General features: G+C 44.3%; 1 protein-coding gene across 7 annotated transcripts in view; it reads left to right on the top strand.

Moving 5' to 3' along the window:
* Window positions 1–20,843, top strand: part of HDX (highly divergent homeobox) — a 355,483-nt gene that overhangs the window by 97,154 nt on the left and 237,486 nt on the right. For 4 of the 7 annotated variants that reach the window (XM_085607817.1, XM_085607815.1, XM_085607818.1 and 1 more), the window contains one exon: window positions 4,604–4,750. The exons of 2 other annotated variants lie outside the window; for them this stretch is intronic. In XM_085607817.1, coding sequence (XP_085463943.1) covers window positions 4,604–4,750 — 147 coding nt within the window. The remainder of the gene's footprint in view (window positions 1–4,603; window positions 4,751–20,843) is intronic. One more of the 7 variants, XM_085607819.1, reaches the window with a different exon arrangement.

A 20,843-nucleotide genomic window follows, 5' to 3' on the forward strand; every position in this document is an offset into this window, starting at 1 on the left:
GCCAGCAGACTGTCATCCCAACTCTCAAAATATTTCAGCTGGATGCCAGACCTGGGAGCTCTGGCGGTGAATGCCTTTCTTCAATGCTGGTCAAACCTTCAGGGTTACGCCTTCCCTCCCTTTGCTATGATACAAAGGGTCCTACAGAAGGTGAGAATAGACCAATGCTCCTTGGTTCTGATAACCCCATTCTGGCCCTCCCAGGCATGGTTCCTGACCACCCTCGAACTTTCCTGCGACATCCCCTTCCTCATTCCAGCGAGCAAGGGTCTGGTCACCAACGCAGACGGAGAAGATCACCACCTAATCTCTTCAGGGAATTTGAACCTTCTTGCTTGGAAAGTGTCAGGCAATCCAACGAACTGTCTGGCCTTTCGTCATCCGCTCTTTCACTCCTCGGAGAATCATGGGCACCCGGAACACACTATAGATACAATAACATTTGGAAAAAATGGGTTTGTTGGTGCATGGAGAGGAACTTGGATCCCTTGGAAGCTCCTATCGTCAATATAGTTAATTTCCTTGTCGAACAATTTGACAGAGGTTTATCTTATAGATCTATTAATTGCTACAGATCAGCAATCTCCGCTGGACACTCCCTAATTAATGGTAAGACGGTAGGTAAAAACAATATTATTTGTAGAGTGATGAAAAGTATCAGACTAAAAAGACCTCCCAGACCCAAATACCAATCCATGTGGGATGTTAAAGCTATCCTAGACCTTTTCTGTTCTTGGCCAGATAACGCCTACCTCAACAGAAAATACCTTTCGTTTAAACTTGCTACACTTTTATGCCTAATCTCTTGTCGTAGAGTTTCTGATGTGAAATGTCTGGATATTTCTTATAGATCCTACGATATGTTTGGAGTTAAATTTGATATATTTAGATGAACTAAAACCATGTCGGATTCTATTTTTTATCCTCGTTTTGACCTTTGCAAGAAATTGTGCGTCATAGACTGTATGAGAGAATATGACTTGAGAATGAAGGACCTTCGTCCTCTAGATGCCAAACAACTCCTTATCTCATTTGTTAAACCCTTTAAACCAGTTGCCTCCTCCTCCTCCATCTCTAGATGGGTCAAGCCAGTAATGAATCTAGCTGGAATTGATCTTTCTAAGTTCCAAGCTCATTCTCTCAGAGGTGCTATGGCAAGCAAATCCTTCTGGTCTGGAGGTAAGTTAGATGATATTCTTAAAGCAGCCGATTGGTCTAATGCTTCAACCTTCGCTCACCATTACTGTAAACCTATTGAACAAATGTCGGATGTAGTACTTCATGGCTACCAACATGCATAATGTAGCCTCCGGTCTTGTAATAAAATTGCGATTCTCCTATTAACATGACTAGAGAATCTGGATTTCATTAAAGACACGGAGGCTATCATTATCCCCCCTTTTTTTCCTCCACTCCCTTGGTTGGTATAATTCTTGAACTATGTATTTTTATGATATGTATTTGCACTGTTTATCAACTCATGACTTTACTATTATATTACTTTTTTATATTATCATCTTATCACTCTCCTTTTCCTTTCAGACAACTCTACATAATCATCTAACCTTCATCTTACCTCTCTTCGGACTTCTCACTACCTTCAGCTTCAAGATCAAGTTGGACCTTACTTCTGAACTTTATTTACTTCATTGCATTTAAAAGAGGCAGTCTGTTTGTGCCTCATGCCATTTGTACCCTGTTCTCTACATTCTAGAACTGTTTCTTCTTTGTGATGTAGTGCGGCTGTCTGTGACTGCATTAAAGGATTAATGCATAATGATAGCCTCCGTGTCTTTAATGAAATCCAGATTCTCTAGTCATGTTAATAGGAGAATCACAATTTGTTTCCCGTTGTGGGTGGATTTCAGGGTCCAACAGCCACGTATATACCTGCGTCCCCCAAGGATCTTGAGGATGATCGTCCTTTCAGGGCAAACGGCCGTGCCTAACCATCGCATCAGCCAATGCAGCTGTGCTGCCGCATAGTACAGTTTGTAGTGAGGAGCGCCAAGTTCGCCTTCAAGCAGAGGCTGCTGAAGTATGGAGAGCACCACCCGTCGCCTGCCCTCTCTCCATATCAGTTCTGTCTTCAGCTTAAACTGCTGCATACTACTAAAAGCCATCTGCCTGCTGCTCCGCAGGGCAGGCAAGACCCACCCGCTGCCTGCTCCTAAGATCAGCCTGCAGATTGTGCTGGCGCCCAGTTTAAAGATCGGGCCGAAGGACAGACATTTTGGGCCACAACCAGAGGCGTTGCAATAAAGCAGGGGGCATGCTGGAGGGTGATGGTTGAGGATCATCACCCTCCAGCATGCCCTCTGCTTTATTGCAATGCCTCTGGTTGTGGCCCAGAATGTCTGTCCTTTGGCCTGATCTTTAAACTCATGGATGTGGCTAACGTGTTCTACTAGGATGGCGAGCGCTTCTTACTGCCCTTCAGGAAGCTACTGCCCCCTTGGTCTGGGCATGGCCCATGACAGCGGAGCTGCCACTGGCAAGCGGGAGTGAGTCATCAAGCCCTGAGAAGTACTAGCACCATGTGGTATGCGCTGTCACAAGGCCAGTATGTTATCCTCCCATCCACTCATTGTTGCTTCCCCTTGCAAAAAGACCAAGGAGGAAAGGAGCCATTGAGACGGAATCGCCAGCTGAGTAAGTTTTATGGGGGAGGGGGCAAGGTCGGAATCTCTTAATGTGTGGGGTAGTTATGAAAAGAATAAAGACACTTCAGAAAACACTTTCTAACATTAAGTTTTCTTGGGTTCTTTAGCCTTTACTTAGCTGTATAGTACATGTTAGGCCGTACCTCCAGCATGTTAGGGGTGAGCGCGCCGGTAAACTCTACTCCGCCAGTGGCTGGTGGGGTTTTTCCGAACCCCATGCTCCAAGCAGAGCGCGGAGTAGCATAACTCCGCCAATGGAGCGGATTTCACCGCCCACCCCTAATGTACATTCACCCCGTTTTTCAGTATAAAGTCATCCCTTGATATACAAGAATGCAGAGAAAGGGCACAAACAGGCCGCCGTCCTCACGATGATCTTGCAATCTGCAGACAGTTGTACTCTCAGAAAGGTTCGTATTTGAAAAACAGGTTGTTTCGAGGGCAATACTAAAATAAGGTAATAGTATCTGCTTTGTTTCTTTTAGCACTGGTGGATTAACTGCCCTTTTACTCTTCTAAAGAAGTTCTCTTACCTGACATGAGGCAACGATAATGATAATAGGGCTCAAAATCCTACGCAAAGGGTTCAGTCAGCCAAATATGGGCATATTTTATTTCATTGTTTTATTATCGGTATTTAGTAGAATAGTCCAATGATGGATTCGTGTTTTTTAAAGCAAAAGGGTATGAGCTTTTGATCAAATAGTAGATTGTAGTTGTGTACATGTTTTCTGTTTTAACAGCGGTGCGATAAGAAATATAGCAATTAAAAAATAGATTTCACGTGGCACACCAGTGCTGTTTGTTGTATCTTAAAATATTTTACAAACTTAAGTTATCTCTGAATGTAATTTAGTCCGATTGTTCGTTAAACTCAAGTAATTTGTTTTTTCCAGAAGTACGCTATTTTGCCTTTTTCTAATATAAACGTAGATTTGTTGCCAGATGCAAGTTGGTGAGTTCTGCTTTTCAGTTTTTGTTTTAAGTTAGTGTTGGGTTTTGATGATTTTGAATTTCTATTCTTTAAGCTGGTAAAGGACGTTTAAAGACTTTCTAGCCTTGGGTAGCGAAACATGGTTTCAGAGATATGTGTGGCCAGGCTATCAAAGAGATACATATGTATATACTATTAATTTGCACTAGGTTTCATCTCCGTGTATTTTACTGAGGAGTAAAAAAATTCGGCCTTCGATTTTGATCATAAGAGAGGAGAATGTTGGTAATTTCGTTTAATTCTGTTTACAAATACAATGCCAAATGTTCCTCCATTAATTCCCTAAAACAAAGTGTTCCTTGTCAACACGAACGGTGTAGTCCCTGTGATCAGTTGGTCTGAAACTTGTTAGAGAAATTTGAGCAGTGAGCTCTCAAAAAATTGTGTTTTATCCAGACAGTTGGTTCTCCACTGTGATTTTAAAATTTTCTGACTGAAATTCCTAATCTTAATGCTAGAAACTGTGCTGAAGTGGGTGACAAAACGGCTCAATTTCAGAACTGTATTAGTTATCCTTTTGATGAGGTCTGTTTGAATAGCATATGTATTCATCATTAACCATGCGTGCTTTTTGTGTTTCTCATTTTTACTTACGGTGCATTGTTTTGCCCAAACTAATGTGCTAACCAATATATGTGACTGGGTTTCTTATATATTTTTTTTTAACCTTTCAAATAAAATTTGAATTTGCAGTCTGTATGCAACTGGAAAAGTTGCCATAGTTTATGCTATATACATGTTATTTGCGTAGGCTGTTATATTTAGAAACTAGCAAAGTCTCACTTTTCAGCATTTGGGGAATAATAGGCAAAAAGTTCAAATTTCACCAGTGACATGCTTTAGAGAACAGTAACGATTTCGGTTTACAGTGGTTCTATTGAGCTCACATTGGAAACATTTACAAAAGTTAATTTCCAACTTTCTGAGTATCTTCTTTTGTTTTTAGATGAATCTTCGTTCTGTATTTTCTGTAGAACAACAAAGGATATTGCAACGTTATTATGAAAATGGAATGACAAATCAGAGTAAAACTTGCTTTCAGCTCATATTACAATGTGCACAAGAAACTAAGCTGGACTTCAGTGTAGTCAGGGTAAGTACAGACTTCTCTCCATTGAATTTCCGTTCTCGTTAGTGCAGTACAAGGGTTGCTCATCCGACGGGTCAGTTCTAAAGCTAGCAGGGAGCTGTGTACATGTGAACTTTGCGTATGCCCTTGTGAGTTCTCTTGCACTGCCGCAGCATGAGGCATGACAAAAATGCGTGTGCTCCCTTGGCCTGTCGTTAGGAGTCAATTGCTGCCTCTGGTTGTTAGTGCCATGTTTTTACTGCACCTACTTTCCTGTCAAATAGTTCCCTTGTTTCGGTGTCTTATGGGGCAAGTCACAAACAGTGGCAACTTGATCAGTCCCCGGCTTTTATTTGTAATACTTTCATGGGAGTCATCAAAATCCATATGTAAATACACATACATTCTGGTTAAATGCCTTCTCATAAATTAGCCGCTGTTTCTGCCTGTGAAACGGGCTCTGACAACTTTAAGGTGGGAATGCAATCTTTCCTTTCTATTATTCACAAGGGGGATATTTTCCCAGGGCGAAATATCTCTTCTTCACTTTTTTAAAATATGAAATGTTTGCGTTTATTTCACACCCAAGGGAGAATGTTTCGTCTTTTCGGTGGTAAAGTTTAACATACAAATTGTAAGTGCATACCTAAAGTTAGCTTTATGATTTTCCCAACAGCTGTTCGATTCCCTGCGCTGTAACCCTAAAGCCACGAGTGCAAAAAGGTGTGTCAGACTTGGGCATTCTCCGTTGTTGCATCTGCACGTCAGCAGATGCTCATACAATGAATAAGGAACGATCTGCTATTTCAGACTGAAGATGGTTCCTTTTGCATGCCTAGGTTCAGATTAGGTGCTCGAAGTATTCTTAGCCCCCGCCCAACCCCCCACCCACCCGGAAATAAAAATCCCTTTCTGAAGACTTTAGTGGAAATGTGAGGCAAAGCATTTAATTTGATAGTACTTCCATCTGGGTCATATTTTGGCATGTTTTCAAAGAATGAATATCTGGCTGTCGCAAAAGCCCAAACCCCTTCTCATGCGGTAAGGCACACTGAATATTATTTTACGTCTGCACTTAGCTACTGTAGTGTGATTCACGACTCTTTCCGCCCTCTTGAGTGTTTCTTGTTAATGCTTGTTGATGTTTTTGAATCTTTGAGATGCATTTGTTTTCCTTTAAAAAAAAAAAAAAAATGTTCTTGCATCATTCTGCGTACATGTAGCAAATGGTACACATCCAAAACGGTCGGGTATGCCCAGGGAAGGAATTTCAGACACGGCTTTCACTAGGCACTGTATTTCTGGTTGAAAATAAAGCTGTGCATTAAAATGCACTACGCTCTCCGTCCTGCCCCGTTTAAATGACAAAAAACCTTTTTTTTTTTTTTTTTACTTTATAGTTTTTGGGGAGAAATGCTGTCTTTTAAAATCCCAGCCTACTTCTCACATCCTCCTGCTGGGCATAATTGGATTTGGAAAGGGGGCATGGATGATTTTGTGTCGATTTACATTTTTGAAGGACCTGTTATAAATGTGTTTTATATGCATAGTTTCAAAATGAACTAAACATGTATAGGGGTGGATTTGTAATGCAGGCGCCTGGGCAATGGGCCGGTATCTGAGTTGCAGCTCTAGGCCGCTTTTCTGAGAAGCATGGATGCCGATTTGGGCTGTCTGTGCTGTGCAGATGCCGCCAGCGGCCCAGTGGAGGCCTGAGCGGCCTTACCGGAGGCACATGGGCCTCTGTTACCTGCCTTTTACCAAGGGGGCAGAGTGTCATTCCCAGTGTCTCGCCGGACCGGCTCATTAATGCATGCAGAGTGAGCAGGGGCGGCCTCACTTATATTCAGGCGTGGTTCACCAGTGTGAACTAATCAGTGCATAAAGAGGCCTGGCATCATTTGCTTGTTTAATCTTTTTGAAGTTAATAAAACATGCATCTTTTAGAAAGCTCTCCCCCTTCCTTCTTTTCATAATACTTAAACGCAGCGGCAGTGTATTGCAAAAAGGCACAAAACTCAAATGTGAGCCACTATTTTCTTTAGAGTGCCCGGGCATGTTTTGCATCCCAATCCAACCCTGATTGTATTTTTCAAGAACAATTTTGATGGGAACATTTGGATTTACCTTCCATGGTAAAATATTAAGCTTGAGTTGATGAAATGTGTGGCTTGTGTATTAGCGAAAATGTGTGTGACATATTTGAAACTGATTTTGACTCAACAAATCATAATTATGCAAAGTATGTTGACACAATATCATAAATATGAATTTTTTTTACAGAATGACCTCGTATGTATACAAATATGTTACATAGATGGCAACCGTCTATGTCACCTGCCTTTGTGTGAATGTTCCCGAATTTAGCAGCAGTCTGTGTAACTCAGTACATACTTACCCTGCTTATTATTTTGCTAATTTTCCTAGCTAAACGTCTCTTGCGTTGATCCCAAATACCTTTTGAGATTTTTTCTTACGTCTTCTTCTAGCTTTCTGGAACTGCACACCAGTTTCGTCCCACTTATTGATAAATTACTTGCTGTTGTCCTCCTCCGAGTATGTCATTCATTATCTGCTTCAAATTCTTTGGCCTTCGCGGTCTCCTTTTATGATTTCTTGTCTTGAGTTGAATTATCTGGCAAGGATTGTTGGGCCTAGTGTACTAATATTGCATGTGCAAAGGCTGGTCGTAAATTGAGTACTGACTTGGCAAATAGAATAGTATTACTAACAGACATATGTAGAAATAGTTTGGTTCATAAAATGGCAACTTACAGTGGGTTGTAGCATGACCTGCATAATGAACATTAGGCTGCAAATTGTGACCAACAGCGACTGGCCAAAGTCACACAGATGTTGACCTGCAAGGGTCAGCACACCACCAAGTCCCATTTTATGTTTAAATAGAGAAAAAGTTTGTTTTAAATACACCCTTATCCTTAAAAAATATAGGACAGCCTTTTAAAAAAAAAAAAAAAAAATTAAAAAAAAAGATTTACTCAGAGTTGGCGGTGGTCCACTAGCAACTCTCCCTCAATTTTTTTCAAGATTCACAAAGGGAAAAGGACCCACTCACTTTGCGAGTCAGATACCACACTTTTGAATAGTTGGTGTCTGACCAATAGTTTGCCTTTGGGCCCGAAGGATCTACAGAAACCTCCAGTCGGGTTAAAGCTGGTGGATCCGTCCCCAGTGCCTTTTGAGTCCCTAGAACCCGTTGTGGCGTCCGCTCTGACTCTGGTGCCGTCTTCCTTCTGGCTCCAAACCTGTTCCGGCTCCTTTTTTGACGCCAGTCCTGATGTCAACAGACATTGATAACCTGCCAATGCCAGTGTCCAACCTCGACCTGAATTTGTCTCGAACCTGACCTAGGTCACGCTTTGACTCCACTCCTGGGCATCTAGTTCCCGTGCAACTTGACTCAGATAAAAGAAAGAGCCATCCTCCATGTCTCGACTATATTTTGGCTTGGATTTTGACCAGAGTTTGCCCCCACCTTATGATTACAACGGTGGTGATGGAGATGAGGTACTCCTGCATTACAATGATATCTATATGAACTTACAGGAAGCCAGTGGGCTTGAGAAGTCCCTTGATACAGGCATGATTTCGCCCCTTCGATCCCCAACAGAGGAAAGTTCTTTATTTGCTGTAGTGATTAGAAGAGCAACTGAGATCCTACTCTACAGTTGCCTTCTGTTTAAATCTAGACACATATCCTTACTGGTTTTGTAGCCTTGTCCAGCCTCATCTGAGCCCGTACTTCCATTTAATTAAGCAATGACTGACACTCTTATTTACACTTGGGCTAAGCCTTGCTGTTGCCCACTGGTGATAAGACAGGTGGCCAGATGTCACAGTATCCTCCTCCTCCACCACCAGCAAAGTGAATCCAAATGCATTCCCCAACCCCTCCAGGCATGGAGTCGGAATGAATTGCGGCGTTCCGTAAGAGAATGTCCTCTGTGGTGAGTCTGGGATTGAGGTCAGTCAGTGCAGTCTGCCTATTAGCCATTACATGCATGTACTGTAGGACATGTGCAGCAAGATCTTGTCGGCAGTCCAGGAAGAGTTCAGGGCCTCCATGATTGAAACCATCCCAGATGGTTAGGATGCAGTCCTGGGCATTATTAATTGTTTGAGGAGAGCAGGCGGCACTTGGTCTGGCGCTTTGTCACCACATGTGAATACAGACTTTTCTGGGAACGTGCATGTATTCCTTATGGGGAACAGCCATTACAACGCGGTTTTTACCACGCAGTGCAGTTACATCGCATGCGTTACAACGCATGCGATGTTACAACGCTATGCCATTACAACGCAAGTCTGTACATCGACTTGCGCTAGATGGCGTGCTAACATTACAAATAGTGTAGTTTACTATCCCAACACCTTCCCTACTGTTAAGTGGACTGGAGTTGGAATAGTAAATTACACTTTTTTAATGTTAGCACGCCATCTAGCGCAAGTCGATGTAAAGACTTGCGTTGGAATGGCATAGCGTTGTAACATCGCATGCGTTGTAACGCATGCGATGTAACTGCACGCGTGGTAAAAACCCGCGTTGTAATGTCATACATCCATTCCTTATGGATATTTCTTTTGATGAGTCCTGCCTGTTTGGCGAAAAGGCTGATTCTGCCCTTTAATGCATTAAAGAAAGCAGGTCCCCATTGCATTTCTTGGGCCTTTTGTCCCCACCAGACAGTTGCTTTTTTCAATTTTGTCCCTTCCGAAACTACTGCACAGGATTGGTGTATAGACAATACCAGGCTCTGCCACCGCAACGGTCACCCCAGTCCTTTCATGGTCTGGAACCGGGATCTAGTAGTGCTGCTCAGACGTTCAAGAAAGTGATGGTGGTGGTTGCTGAACGTCTTTGGAGATTTGGGATAACAGTTTTTCTCTACCTTGATTACTGGCTGTTGAAGACTCATTTCCTCCAATCAGTCATAGACCACATCCAAATCATAGCAAACCCCCTGACATCATTGGGGTTCTCGATCAACGTGACAGTCACACCTCACTCCTTCAAAAAAACTCCCTTTTATAGAAGTTGTCTTAACACGGTGCATTTCAGTGCTTCCCATGTGCCACAATGAGTCCAGGACATCTGGACTATGATCCTGATGTTTCAGCCTCCTGGATCTGGGTGACCAGCTCTGAGGCCTCTTGGCCTGTTAGCCTCATGCATCCTGCCTGTTTGATGTCATCCAGGTTCTGGAGAAGACTGTACAGGATCTGCAGTGATGGCTGCTGAACCTCGGTCTAACTAGCTGCAGACCCTTCTCTCTGCCCCACTTAGATGTGACAGACGCAGTACTGTTGGGTTGGGGAAGTCACCTAGGATAGGTGGAGCTCAGAGACCTCTGATATTGGCTAAAATCTGGCTATCCAGCGACCTGTTGGAGATGCGGGCCACTCGCCTGGCATGGATGCCCTTCCTGCCATTCATCAAGGGAAGGCTGGTGCAGGTTCTTATGGACAACACCCCCACTATGTGGAACTGCTAAGAGCAGGGTCTTGTGCAAGGAGATAAGGTGCCTCTGGAGTTGGCTACAGAGTCAGGACATTTCTCTGATTGTGTACCACCTGGTGAGATCTTCAGCTGCCAAGATGGACAGGGTCAAATAACGATGCCTGGCAGATCACGACTGGCAGATGCACCCCAAAGTGGGGCAGGGTATCTTCCAACAGTGGGGAAAATCCTGGTTGGACCTTTTTGCGCCGTCCAGAATGTACAGTGTCAATTCTCTGCGCTGCAGTTCACAAGCCCATTATCTCTAGGCGTTGCCTTCAGGCTAGAGTGGGGCACAGGACTCCTGTACTCCTTTCACCTTTACCTGTACTGCCCTGAGTTCTGAAGAAGTTCATGAACGACCAGGTCCTCCGAGTGGGTCCTGACTGGGCCATAAGAGTGTGGTACTCAAACCTTCTGGGCATGAACATTTGTCGCTCGAGCAGGCTGCCTCTTCGAGCACCACCAGGGCAAGTTTCTGTACTCAAACCTGTTCAATTTACACCTCTATGCATGGAGAATAAAAACAGGCAGTTGATTGTGTTTGATGTACCACCTGAGGTGTGGATGTCATCCTTGCTGCCAGCCACCTGTCCACAAAGTCCATTTATACCGGGCGAGGGGACGTTTGTGTCCTGGTGTGGAATTCGCAAAAACACAATTTGCAGTCAAAACTGTTGGAGGTTCTGTTATTTGTTTTGCCTTTGGCCCTGCAAAGCCTTGCAGTGGGCATTATTAAAAATGATTTATTAGGCCTTTTGGCCACTTTGCGATTCATTGGCCAATTGCCCATGTTTAAAGCACCTGTTGTGATGCGATTAATTACAGTTTTGATACACATGTTTCCTCCCACTCCATCTGTAATGCCATAGTGTGGTCTTAATTTGCTCCTAATGTTCCTCATGTGCACCCCTTTTGAGCCCAGCTGTTTGTTGCTTTTGCTAACTGTCAAAACTGGCTTCCTAATTGCAATGCCTTTGGTTCATTGTGTGAGTGAGCTCCAGTCTGTTGGTGAAGAAGTCGCACACCATCGCTTTCCCATGCAAACTGATATTGAGCACCATGGCGGGCTTTTTGTCCAACATTTTCATTCCTTTGCAAGTTAGGTAATCCATCACCCTCTCAACATTCTTTGCTCCACCTAACTTCTCGAAAGAGGAGGAGAGACTGTATTAGTGGGACCCCAAAGAAGATCCTTAAGCTCGTACCAAAAGCCTTTGAGTGGGGTGTCGGTGGCAAAGAAAGGTAAAGCGATGTAGAAAAACTTTGTTTGGGTTGATTGTCCTCTGCATTAAGATCTGCTATTCATCGGCCAATAAGCAGATGCTGGAAGGTGTCAGGGTTCCTTCCACCAGGGACAAGGCTGCTACGGCTGCATTGGCACACAAAGTTTGTGTTCTTGACAACTGCCAAGCCACGACATGGTCGTCCATGCACAGTATTACTGCCTTAACAGCCATATCTTACAGGAAGGGCATTTCCCCCGTTTCTGGTCTGAGCTGACTCCACAGACCCTCCACCTTGGGTGGCACTGCTTTTGGTATCTATTCTGGAGGTGAACAATCTGCAGTAAGAAGTATCCATCAGAAGAACAAATTACTTACCTTCAGTAATGCCCTTTGTGGTTGATACTCTATCTACTGTAGATCCTTCACTGCCTTCCCGCTTACCCGTTCTGTGGAGTGTCCTCATTTTTGCCATATAAAAAGGTCTAAAAGAAGCTGTACTGACAAATGCTTTGTGCTCTGTGTCTCAGGGCATGGAAAGAGTCGAGCATGAAACTGGCGTCCTCTTGCAGGGGTGGTGCTTACCTACTACGGCTTTACTCTGCCACTTCCAGGGTGGAACAAGACCAATGTAGAGTCACACAGTGCCACCTAGCGGCACATAGAAGCCCTGCTGTAAAAACTTCTAGATCCAGTCAGGGGCCTGGGGACATTTCTAAGAGTAATCTGCGGTTAGGTAGAGTAACTGCCAGAAAGAGTGTTACCAAAGGTAAGTAATGTGATCTTTTGTCAGATATTGTTTTATTTACAATATTCTGGTACTATAAAACTAGGAGAAGATTTCTCATATCTTCTTTAAAACAAAAAAAGCAAAAAGATGCAGATAAGATTAAATGGAAAGGTCCACACAAATGAGAATTAATCATTAAAATAAATTGGCGCTAACACAATAATATGTCCTCGTTTGGAAGACAAAGTTGTATAAAATGAACTACTTTGCATGACTTATCACCTGATGTGCATCCTGGTTTAATAGGGGACACAGAAAAGAAGAAAAAACATTTACATTCCTCATGTACCAACGGCAACTGAAAATGGCAGCAGTATTACATCGTCACATCAAATTGACGTCCCAGTTAAATATCGTCCAAAAAGTGAAAGTAACCCCCCCATAGAGGACACAAGCAAATACAAAAATAAGAAAGGTTCTTGCTAACGGCTAAAAACGTGTCTCTTTTTTCCTTACTCTTACTCGTCCAAACTATAGTCGCGTGCAAACTGACATTTTGCGACCAATGAAGGTACAAAAATCACTCACCGATATTGGCGGATAAAAGTCATTCATGTAAAAGATTGCTCAGATATTTCAGGCAGATATGTAACCCACAATGCTGAAATACATCTCTGAAATAAACAATGTTCATTTATTCTGCATAGCTCTGTAGGTGATAGATTTGAATTCCCAAGAATGACGCCCTTCTTCTTTAAGTGGGCGATAATTGAGCATCATTGAATTGGATGATAACTGTTATGTATGGTGCTATGATGTGGCAAAGGAAGGGCTGTTTCAGCAGTTGTTATGAAAAAACTCAATCTCTTTTCAGAGGTGGGATTATCCAGTGTTTGGAAAAAAAATGTTTAGTACCTGAAAAAAACAGAAACAGCCGTACACATTCACGTCTTCCACATTCTCCCAAATAGAAACAGCATTATTGCTGTCACTTTAATTTACAGATGTCTTTTGAGCACAGGGTATATGTTCTGCATTCACTTCTCACTCTACCTTACTAGGGCTCATCAGACTTTTTCGATCCTTTACTTGATTACTTTGTTTTCCCCCTGTCTTCTTTTTAGGTCTTGTCTATACACCTCTTTCGTTTACTCGCCAGCTTGATGTATTAAAAAAATCATTAGTAAAAAGAAATACATACATATGTTTACGTATATGGAGAGGCTTTGGAGGTCATCATACATTGGTCTCTTCAGCTCTCGTGCACATTTTGCTTTCGCTCACCACAGCATACCATGTGGGACAATATGTCAGCCGACTGCAGCCATTGAGTCCCCTTTATTCCCAGAGATCAATCCGTCTCGGCGGGAATTAGAACCGTACACTGGCTCCCCGTCTAACAGCGGGTAGAATTCAAGGCCGTATGCCTGGTCCCCAAAGCTGTCTTCGGGGGTGGAGCCAAGGATATCCAGAAAATACTGACCCCCTATATCCCCAGCCGTATGCTAAGGTCCAGCACCCGGAGTCTTATCCAGGTGAGCAGGATTAGGAGAGCTAGATGGGGAGGTAGAGCCTTTTCAAATCGTGCTGCAGGACTCTGGAATAAGCTTCCCTGCTCTCTAAAATCTGTAGATAACCATCAACGCTTCAGGAAAGTTCTAAAAACCTGGTTATTCTAGGGAGCTTACGCTGAAGACCGACCTTTCCCCCACACTTACCAGCTCCAAGACGCTACGGCATTCGAGCGCTTTAAAAAACCTATATCCTATCCTATCCTATCCTTTACTATGAGTGACTCCATTCTGCCTGATGTGCACATCTTACCTAAAAGAAATGCACTTCAGCGCCAGGGCCTATGTGCCGGTACTTTGACAAGGCTTTTTTTTCCCTTTTTCTTCTTTATCCTTTTAAGCTATTCTTGCACGTTGTGCTTTGATATTCTTTAAAACTGAAAAGGGTGCCTATGCTTGTTCTAAGTACATGTGCCTGCTGAGAAGCTACTGTACCATTGTGTTAAAATTGTATGCAATGTTTATTTTTTAATGTAACGTTTTCATTATAATCATATGGCCATCGTGTTTAGGTATTGGCAGTTTTTGTCACTTATGCTTGCTGTAAAAAAATAAAAAATAACCATGGTACCAGCCTTCTAAATCAAGACCTTTTAGCTTTGCCAGTATTGGTTTAATTTGCAGTATAATTTATTTGAGTCAAAATGAAGGGTTTGCTGTTGCTTTCCCATTTGTGTTTATGATCAGTATCATTAATGTACGTTATTCATGCTGTTTATCACGGGCTAATGAAACGTCTATTTTGAATTAAAAAGACAGCATGTTTGACCTTTTCTTCAAAATGGTACAAAGCAGGCTTTGAATGTTAGCTCAATGGCCTGCTGGCATCTGACATTACTGTTGTGTCTGGATCCAATATTGGTTAGCAGAAGCTGACTAAATTCTTGGAATTTTGCACCCTGCCTTACATGTAAACGCTGTTCGACTGAATGTTGTTAATGGTGAAGCATGGGAGCTAGATTAACTTCTAAAGCAATATAGAGATGATGGGGCAAATACAGACACTTATTTTGCCTGCATATTAAAAAGAATGCATAAGAGAGTATGGACAACTGTAGACATTTATTCACATATTACAAGAAGTTACATATAAAAATCGGATGTTAGCTTTTAACTTGCTGCAGCAGCTGCGGGTTCAATGGCATGTGTGGCCGTAGATACGCATGTTCTCCATACTCCTGTCATATAGTGTTTAGCCGGAGTTGTTCAACTTGTGTTTCTTCGAAGAAGTCTTTGGAGTCACAAGGTAGAGTGACTCCTCCTCTTGGTGATATTACGCAAGGGCATACACTACTTTGGTAGATTATTTTCTCTCTGTGTCGGGTTTGGACATGTGTGCCTCTCCTCTGTGTTCAACTCCATTCTGAACAAGACTTCAGTCCTATTCTGTCTGCGACTGTACAGTGTATCTCGATCGCTATTTTCCCATTCCTGCTCTGTTTGAAAACCTTCTTTGTTTCTGACTTCGACCGATCGCCTCGGAGCTACCCTTCATTGTGAACAGTCAGTGTGGAAAATGTATTCCTGATTTAGCAAACACTTTATCGATTTTGCTCGGCAGTGTCACACCAAATATCCACACACAGGTGCGTAATCTTTGCCTCTGACCCCATCATTGCGAGGCCAACTGCGACACCTGCAAGTCTTTCAGATTGAAAAAGACACTTTGCCAGGCGGTCGCTAGGACATGGCACGAAGCCAACAGGCATCTGGGCTGAAAAGGTAAATGAACTGCCGCGATGCCACCGTGGGACACCAAACGATTTGAGGAGGTGAAGAAATTACGGGGCCTCCTTTGATGGGGACTGATAGGAATCGTCCGCCTTGGGGACATTTGGAGAGGGGTGGGCCGCACTATTGTCTTTTGTAGACCTCCAAACTGATTTAAACATTTGGGGCCGGGGAGCACTACAGATACCAACAACGGAGACATGCGCATGCTGTGCCATGTGCCTTAGGAAGAACATCTACTGGAGTCCTCACCCTTTGAAGACCGCTTGTTACTGGACTCAGTGCCGGTTAAGGCAGTTTCCCTAGTACACCAAAAAATATTGAACAACTACCCCAATCTGCTCCATTCACTATGGGAAGCTTGAGAAGGAGACATAGGACTCATAGAAGATGACGACTGGGCACAGGCCCTCCAAATCCCTAGAGAACTAGCCATACAGCAGGCCTGTTTCTGCCTCTTGTAACTATGCATACTACTCAGATCCTACTTCTCCAGATTCTTGCTGCACTGCCTGGGTCCCTACAACTCGGCCCTTTTTCACCAAGGGTTGTTGAGCATTCAGCTCATTCTTCCATATCCTTTTGGACTGCTAGTGATCCAACAGCATTGGAGGGAAGTCACACAGGCCGTGGCCGCAATTATGGGCCTTGCTGTTCCCCTTGAGGCTAGATGGCCGGTGTTGTGCATAACAGTGGAGGACACTTTGCCCCGGTATCTTAGGATATGGTTGATGTTAGGGGCAGGGGCAGCCAAGCGCAACATTGCATAAACATGGGGTGGTGAGTGGACCCCTGGTCATCCTGGATTCGAAAAACGATCTAGACTGGTTTTAGATAGCAGAGCTTGAGGTCTACCAGAGTCGGGCTGCCTTCGAAAGTACGAGAAGATCTGGGGCAAATGGATCCAATACAGAGAGACCTAAGGAATTGTCAGGGGGTTCTGCGGGAGAAGGGTAGTTTTGGCTTGGATTGTATTTCTTTACTGTCCACTATGCCTGCATTGCTATATACATGCTACATCGGCTGATTTCATCGCTACCTGAAACTGCCCTGGTTTGATTCTCTCCACACCGACTCGCTTTGTGCATATACAACATTGTAAGCATTGATGAATATGAAGCAACTGTTTAATAAAAAGACTAATAAAAAAAAAAGACACTTTGCGATCGAAGGGCAAGTTGATTGGAGATGTCTCTTCGCAGTGAAGACGATACTCCCGACATTTTCTGTGAGGAGCACGCCCAGGAAGAGCCTGCTGCCAAAGAGGATGAAGGGGTGTTCTCCGTTGAAGAGATCTCCGGCTCTGGTGTGGAGGAGCAACTAGAATGCTCCCTGCCACTCGGGCAGTGCTTGAGTCCTATCGCCCCTGACCCTGCTCCAACCAAAACGACTTCTAAACACTTGCCCGTTCCACTTTTTAGAGGTCGCTGGACTGCCACTGCCATCTGGCCATGGTTGGATCCAAAAAGATAATTTGGAGGCCCCGCCATCGGGCCTGGCACTGAAAAGTTCAACAAAGGCTATGACCTCTGGTTTGACCTCTTCGAATCAAGCACGTTCTTCGGTCTCCGCTAAGCTTCTGGGCCCGACATGGCAACCGGCTCCATCTCCTTCAGTACGGGGCAAAAAATCTTGAAACGCCTCAATTCTGAAATCGACCGTGTCGAAATCTTCAAAGTAATCCTGGGTTTCCATGACCTCGGTTGAGCCTGTACTTGAAAAAATGGACATTAGACAGAAAATAACCACTTTCAAGAAGGCACAGGAAAATTATAGCCTCTCATCCACCAAAGAGGCATTTACCTTTTGAAGAGGAATTGGACGTTCCTGTACCGCTCAAAAAGATGAGAAAGGGCAAGGCTAACAGCCCTACACATCATCCTCCACCGTCACCCCCTCCTCCACATCTTTCAGCTCACCACCTTTACCAACCCCTCCTTCTCCACAATAGGATCCTCTGGACAATCCATCTCCAGGTTTATCCACAGGGGGCTTATGGGAGAACTATTAGGGGACCCTGATCCTTGGGATGCTTATAATACAGACCCTATAACTCCCAGTGACCCAGATATTTACCCAGCTCACCTCTCCCCTCCTGAAGATTCCACTGCTTACCAGCAAGCGATCGCTAGTGCAGCTACTTGTCATGGAGTCCAACTACATATAGAACCATTAGAACAGGACTTCCTCTTTGATATACTGTCATCACCTCATAAAGGCACACAGTTTCTGGCCATGCTCCCTGGCATGTTGCGTCACGCTGATGACATATTTAAAGGGTCAGTACGTGTACGCCAGCGTAGATAAAAAATATAAATCGGCTCCGTCAGACCCCCTTTTCATATGTAATCCGGTATCACCAGACTCCATTGTTGCTACTACAGCTCGTAAACGAGCCTATACACAGGCAACTGGGGATACGCCACCTCCTGAAAAGGAAAGCAAACATATTGATGCTGCTGGAAAACGAGTCGCAACACAAGCAGCCAACCATTGGCGCATTGCCAATTCCCAAGCCCTACTTGCATGTTACGATAGGGCCCACTGGGATGAAATGGAAGAGCTGCAGCAGCATCTCCCAGAGGAAGATAAGAAAAAGGGTCAACATCTTTTTTTCAGAGGGTCAGGCCATAATTATAACTCCAATAGATGTATCTCAGATGCAACAGACACGGCCGCTAGGCGCATTAATATCAGCATACTTCTCAGTAGACATGCCTAGCTCACGTGCGCAGGCTTCAAACCCGAAGTTCAACAGGCAGTTTTAAACATGACTTTTTACAAAGAACATTTATTTTGCCCTCTCGGAGACTCGATGGTAGATAAAATGAAAAAAGATACCGATACAGCTACAAGGGCGGATACAAATTCATCACCACAGAGGCCTCCACTTCTCAGCAGAAGCAGGGCTAATCCACCTACACTAAAGGGTTTTACTGAGGCTCCTTAAGGGGTAATAACAGCAGAGGAAGAGGCAGGAGTGCTTTAACACATGGTGCAGCCTCTACTCCCAAACAGTCACTTACTCATCCTTCCCCCCGACCACATGACACCTGTTGGAGGTAGGCTACAGTTTTTTCACCCGGTCTGGAAATCCATTACAACAGACCAGTGGGTACTAGCCATAATCCAACAGTGCTACTGTCTGGAGCTCATTACCACACCATCCAACATCCCACCTCGCTATCACAGGTTATCACAGGATCACCTAACACTGCTAAAACAAGAGGTCCAAGCCCTTCTTCTCAAAGTGGCTGTAGAACCAGTCCCTCTTCAACCGATAGGCAAAGTGGTGTATTCCATGTACTTATTAATTCCAAAGAAGGACGGATCACTAAGACCAATCCTATTCTCAGACCTCTCAACTACTACATCCTGTCAGAACACTTTCATATGGTCACTCTGCAAGATGTCATTCCACTTCTACAGATGGGTGACTTTATGGCCATTCTTGACCTAAAAAACGCTAATTTCCATGTACCCCTTTATCCTGCTTCCCGCAAATACTTCAGGTTTGTCATAGCAGGAAAACACTACCAATTCATAGTTCTCCCATTCGGGGTCACTACCACCCCCTGGGAGCAGATAGGAGGCTTGTCCCAATTAGGGATTTTCCTAGAACTTGCCACATGTTGTAGAAAATCCACCTGACATCTGGGATTTTGACTTCAAGCAAAAGAAAATTGTGCGGTTGGTGTCTGGCATTGGCTACACCCTACCCCAACAGGGACCAACTGGTCCCCCCCCGTCCCCCCCCACCCTTAGACAGACTGGAGATGTGCCCCAAATTTGCTTCTGCGGGGCAGAAAGCCCACTGTATGACAGCAATATATATTTTTAAATAAAATAATGGGATGGGTCTTGCACATCCAAACATCAGGCCCCTCTGTCACCCCTAAAACCTCAACAATCTTTCTGCTCCCCTGCAGACTATTTCATCCCATCTCAATGGCAAGCGAGAGGACATTTGATTCTTTTGAGTGTTGAACAGCTGCAGGTTTTAAGTTTGGGTAGGCTGCCAACTGGAAAAACCTACCAGACCCAGACAGAAAACTAAACATCCGGGGGAGTCCAGGGTGGTGTACTGCACATGCATCCCATAAAACATTTTTTTACCGGCAGCGCCCTGCGGACCGCTAAACATTGACTAAAACACACACATTTTCCTCACATTTCTGCAAAGAAAACGTACGGATTCTGCAGCCACAGATTTCATACTGCACAGAATTCCCCCAAATCTACAGATTATTATGATACCTTACTTGTGTGTGTGGGCCAAGAGACCTTGACACAAAAGGTCCTAAAGTGTTATATGGAGAGATCAGCGCTAGGGGTAGCAGCGGGATTTGCTGCTGTGCTCGGCAGTGATTCATTGAAGTCTTCTAACCACAGACCTTTTTGAAAAGTAGACGACCAAGAGATACCAGAGTGGTGTGCTTTGCGTAAATTCCCTGACGTTTTGTTACCCAAAATACCCCGCAAACCTCAAACTTTGCCTGAAATCACACATTTTCCTTGCATTTCTGTGATGGAAACTTCCGGATTTGCAGAAATCCACAAAATTCCTACCACCCAACATTGCTCCACTTGTACTGATAAAAGCGCTGCTCCACTTTTGTGGTTGTTCATAGTGCCAGCGACAGGAACGGATCAAACCGAGGTAAATGGGAGTCCCCAGAAGGGCTCCCATTGACCATGGTTGGATCCATTCCTTTTGCGGGCCCAAGATCCACAGCTACCCACCTTGAAAATTACGGGTCAGTTTTGAGTGGAAAAATGTGATGCATCCATATTGTGTTTTGCGTCATTTCGTGCTGTGGGAACTAAGTCTACTCACACAAGTGAGTAAGTGAGGTACCATTTTTATCGGGAGACTTGGGGGATGGGGGGAATATGGGTGGAAGGAAGTTTGTGGCTCTCCGTATGTTCTGGAACTTTCCATCTCAGAAATGTGAGGAAAAATTGTTTTTAGTCAAGGTTCAATGTTTGCAAGGAATTCTGGGTAAAACAACCTGATGAGTCATGCAAGACACCCAACCTGGATTCCCCTAGAATGCGTGCTGTTTGTCCTCTGCTGGCTGTTTGGTGTTTCCTGCTCTACCGGGGCCGGGCTTTGCTCCGCCCTCTACACCCGTTGTCTTCTCCTCACCGGGGCTTTAGAGGCCATTTGACTCGGTCGGCCGGGCTTGGCTCCGCCGGACCACAACCCCCAGCATTCCTAGGGGCAGGACGCCTCACAATCCCGCGCCAGGAGGCGCTTAAAGGCGGGCTCGGTGCTGAGTCCCTCGGCGTGCTGTTTGTCCTCTGCTGGCTATTTGGTGTTTCCTGCTCTACCGGGGCC

Source organism: Triturus cristatus, chromosome 5_2, assembly GCF_964204655.1.
Source record: "Triturus cristatus chromosome 5_2, aTriCri1.1, whole genome shotgun sequence".
Lineage (NCBI taxonomy): Eukaryota > Metazoa > Chordata > Amphibia > Caudata > Salamandridae > Triturus > Triturus cristatus.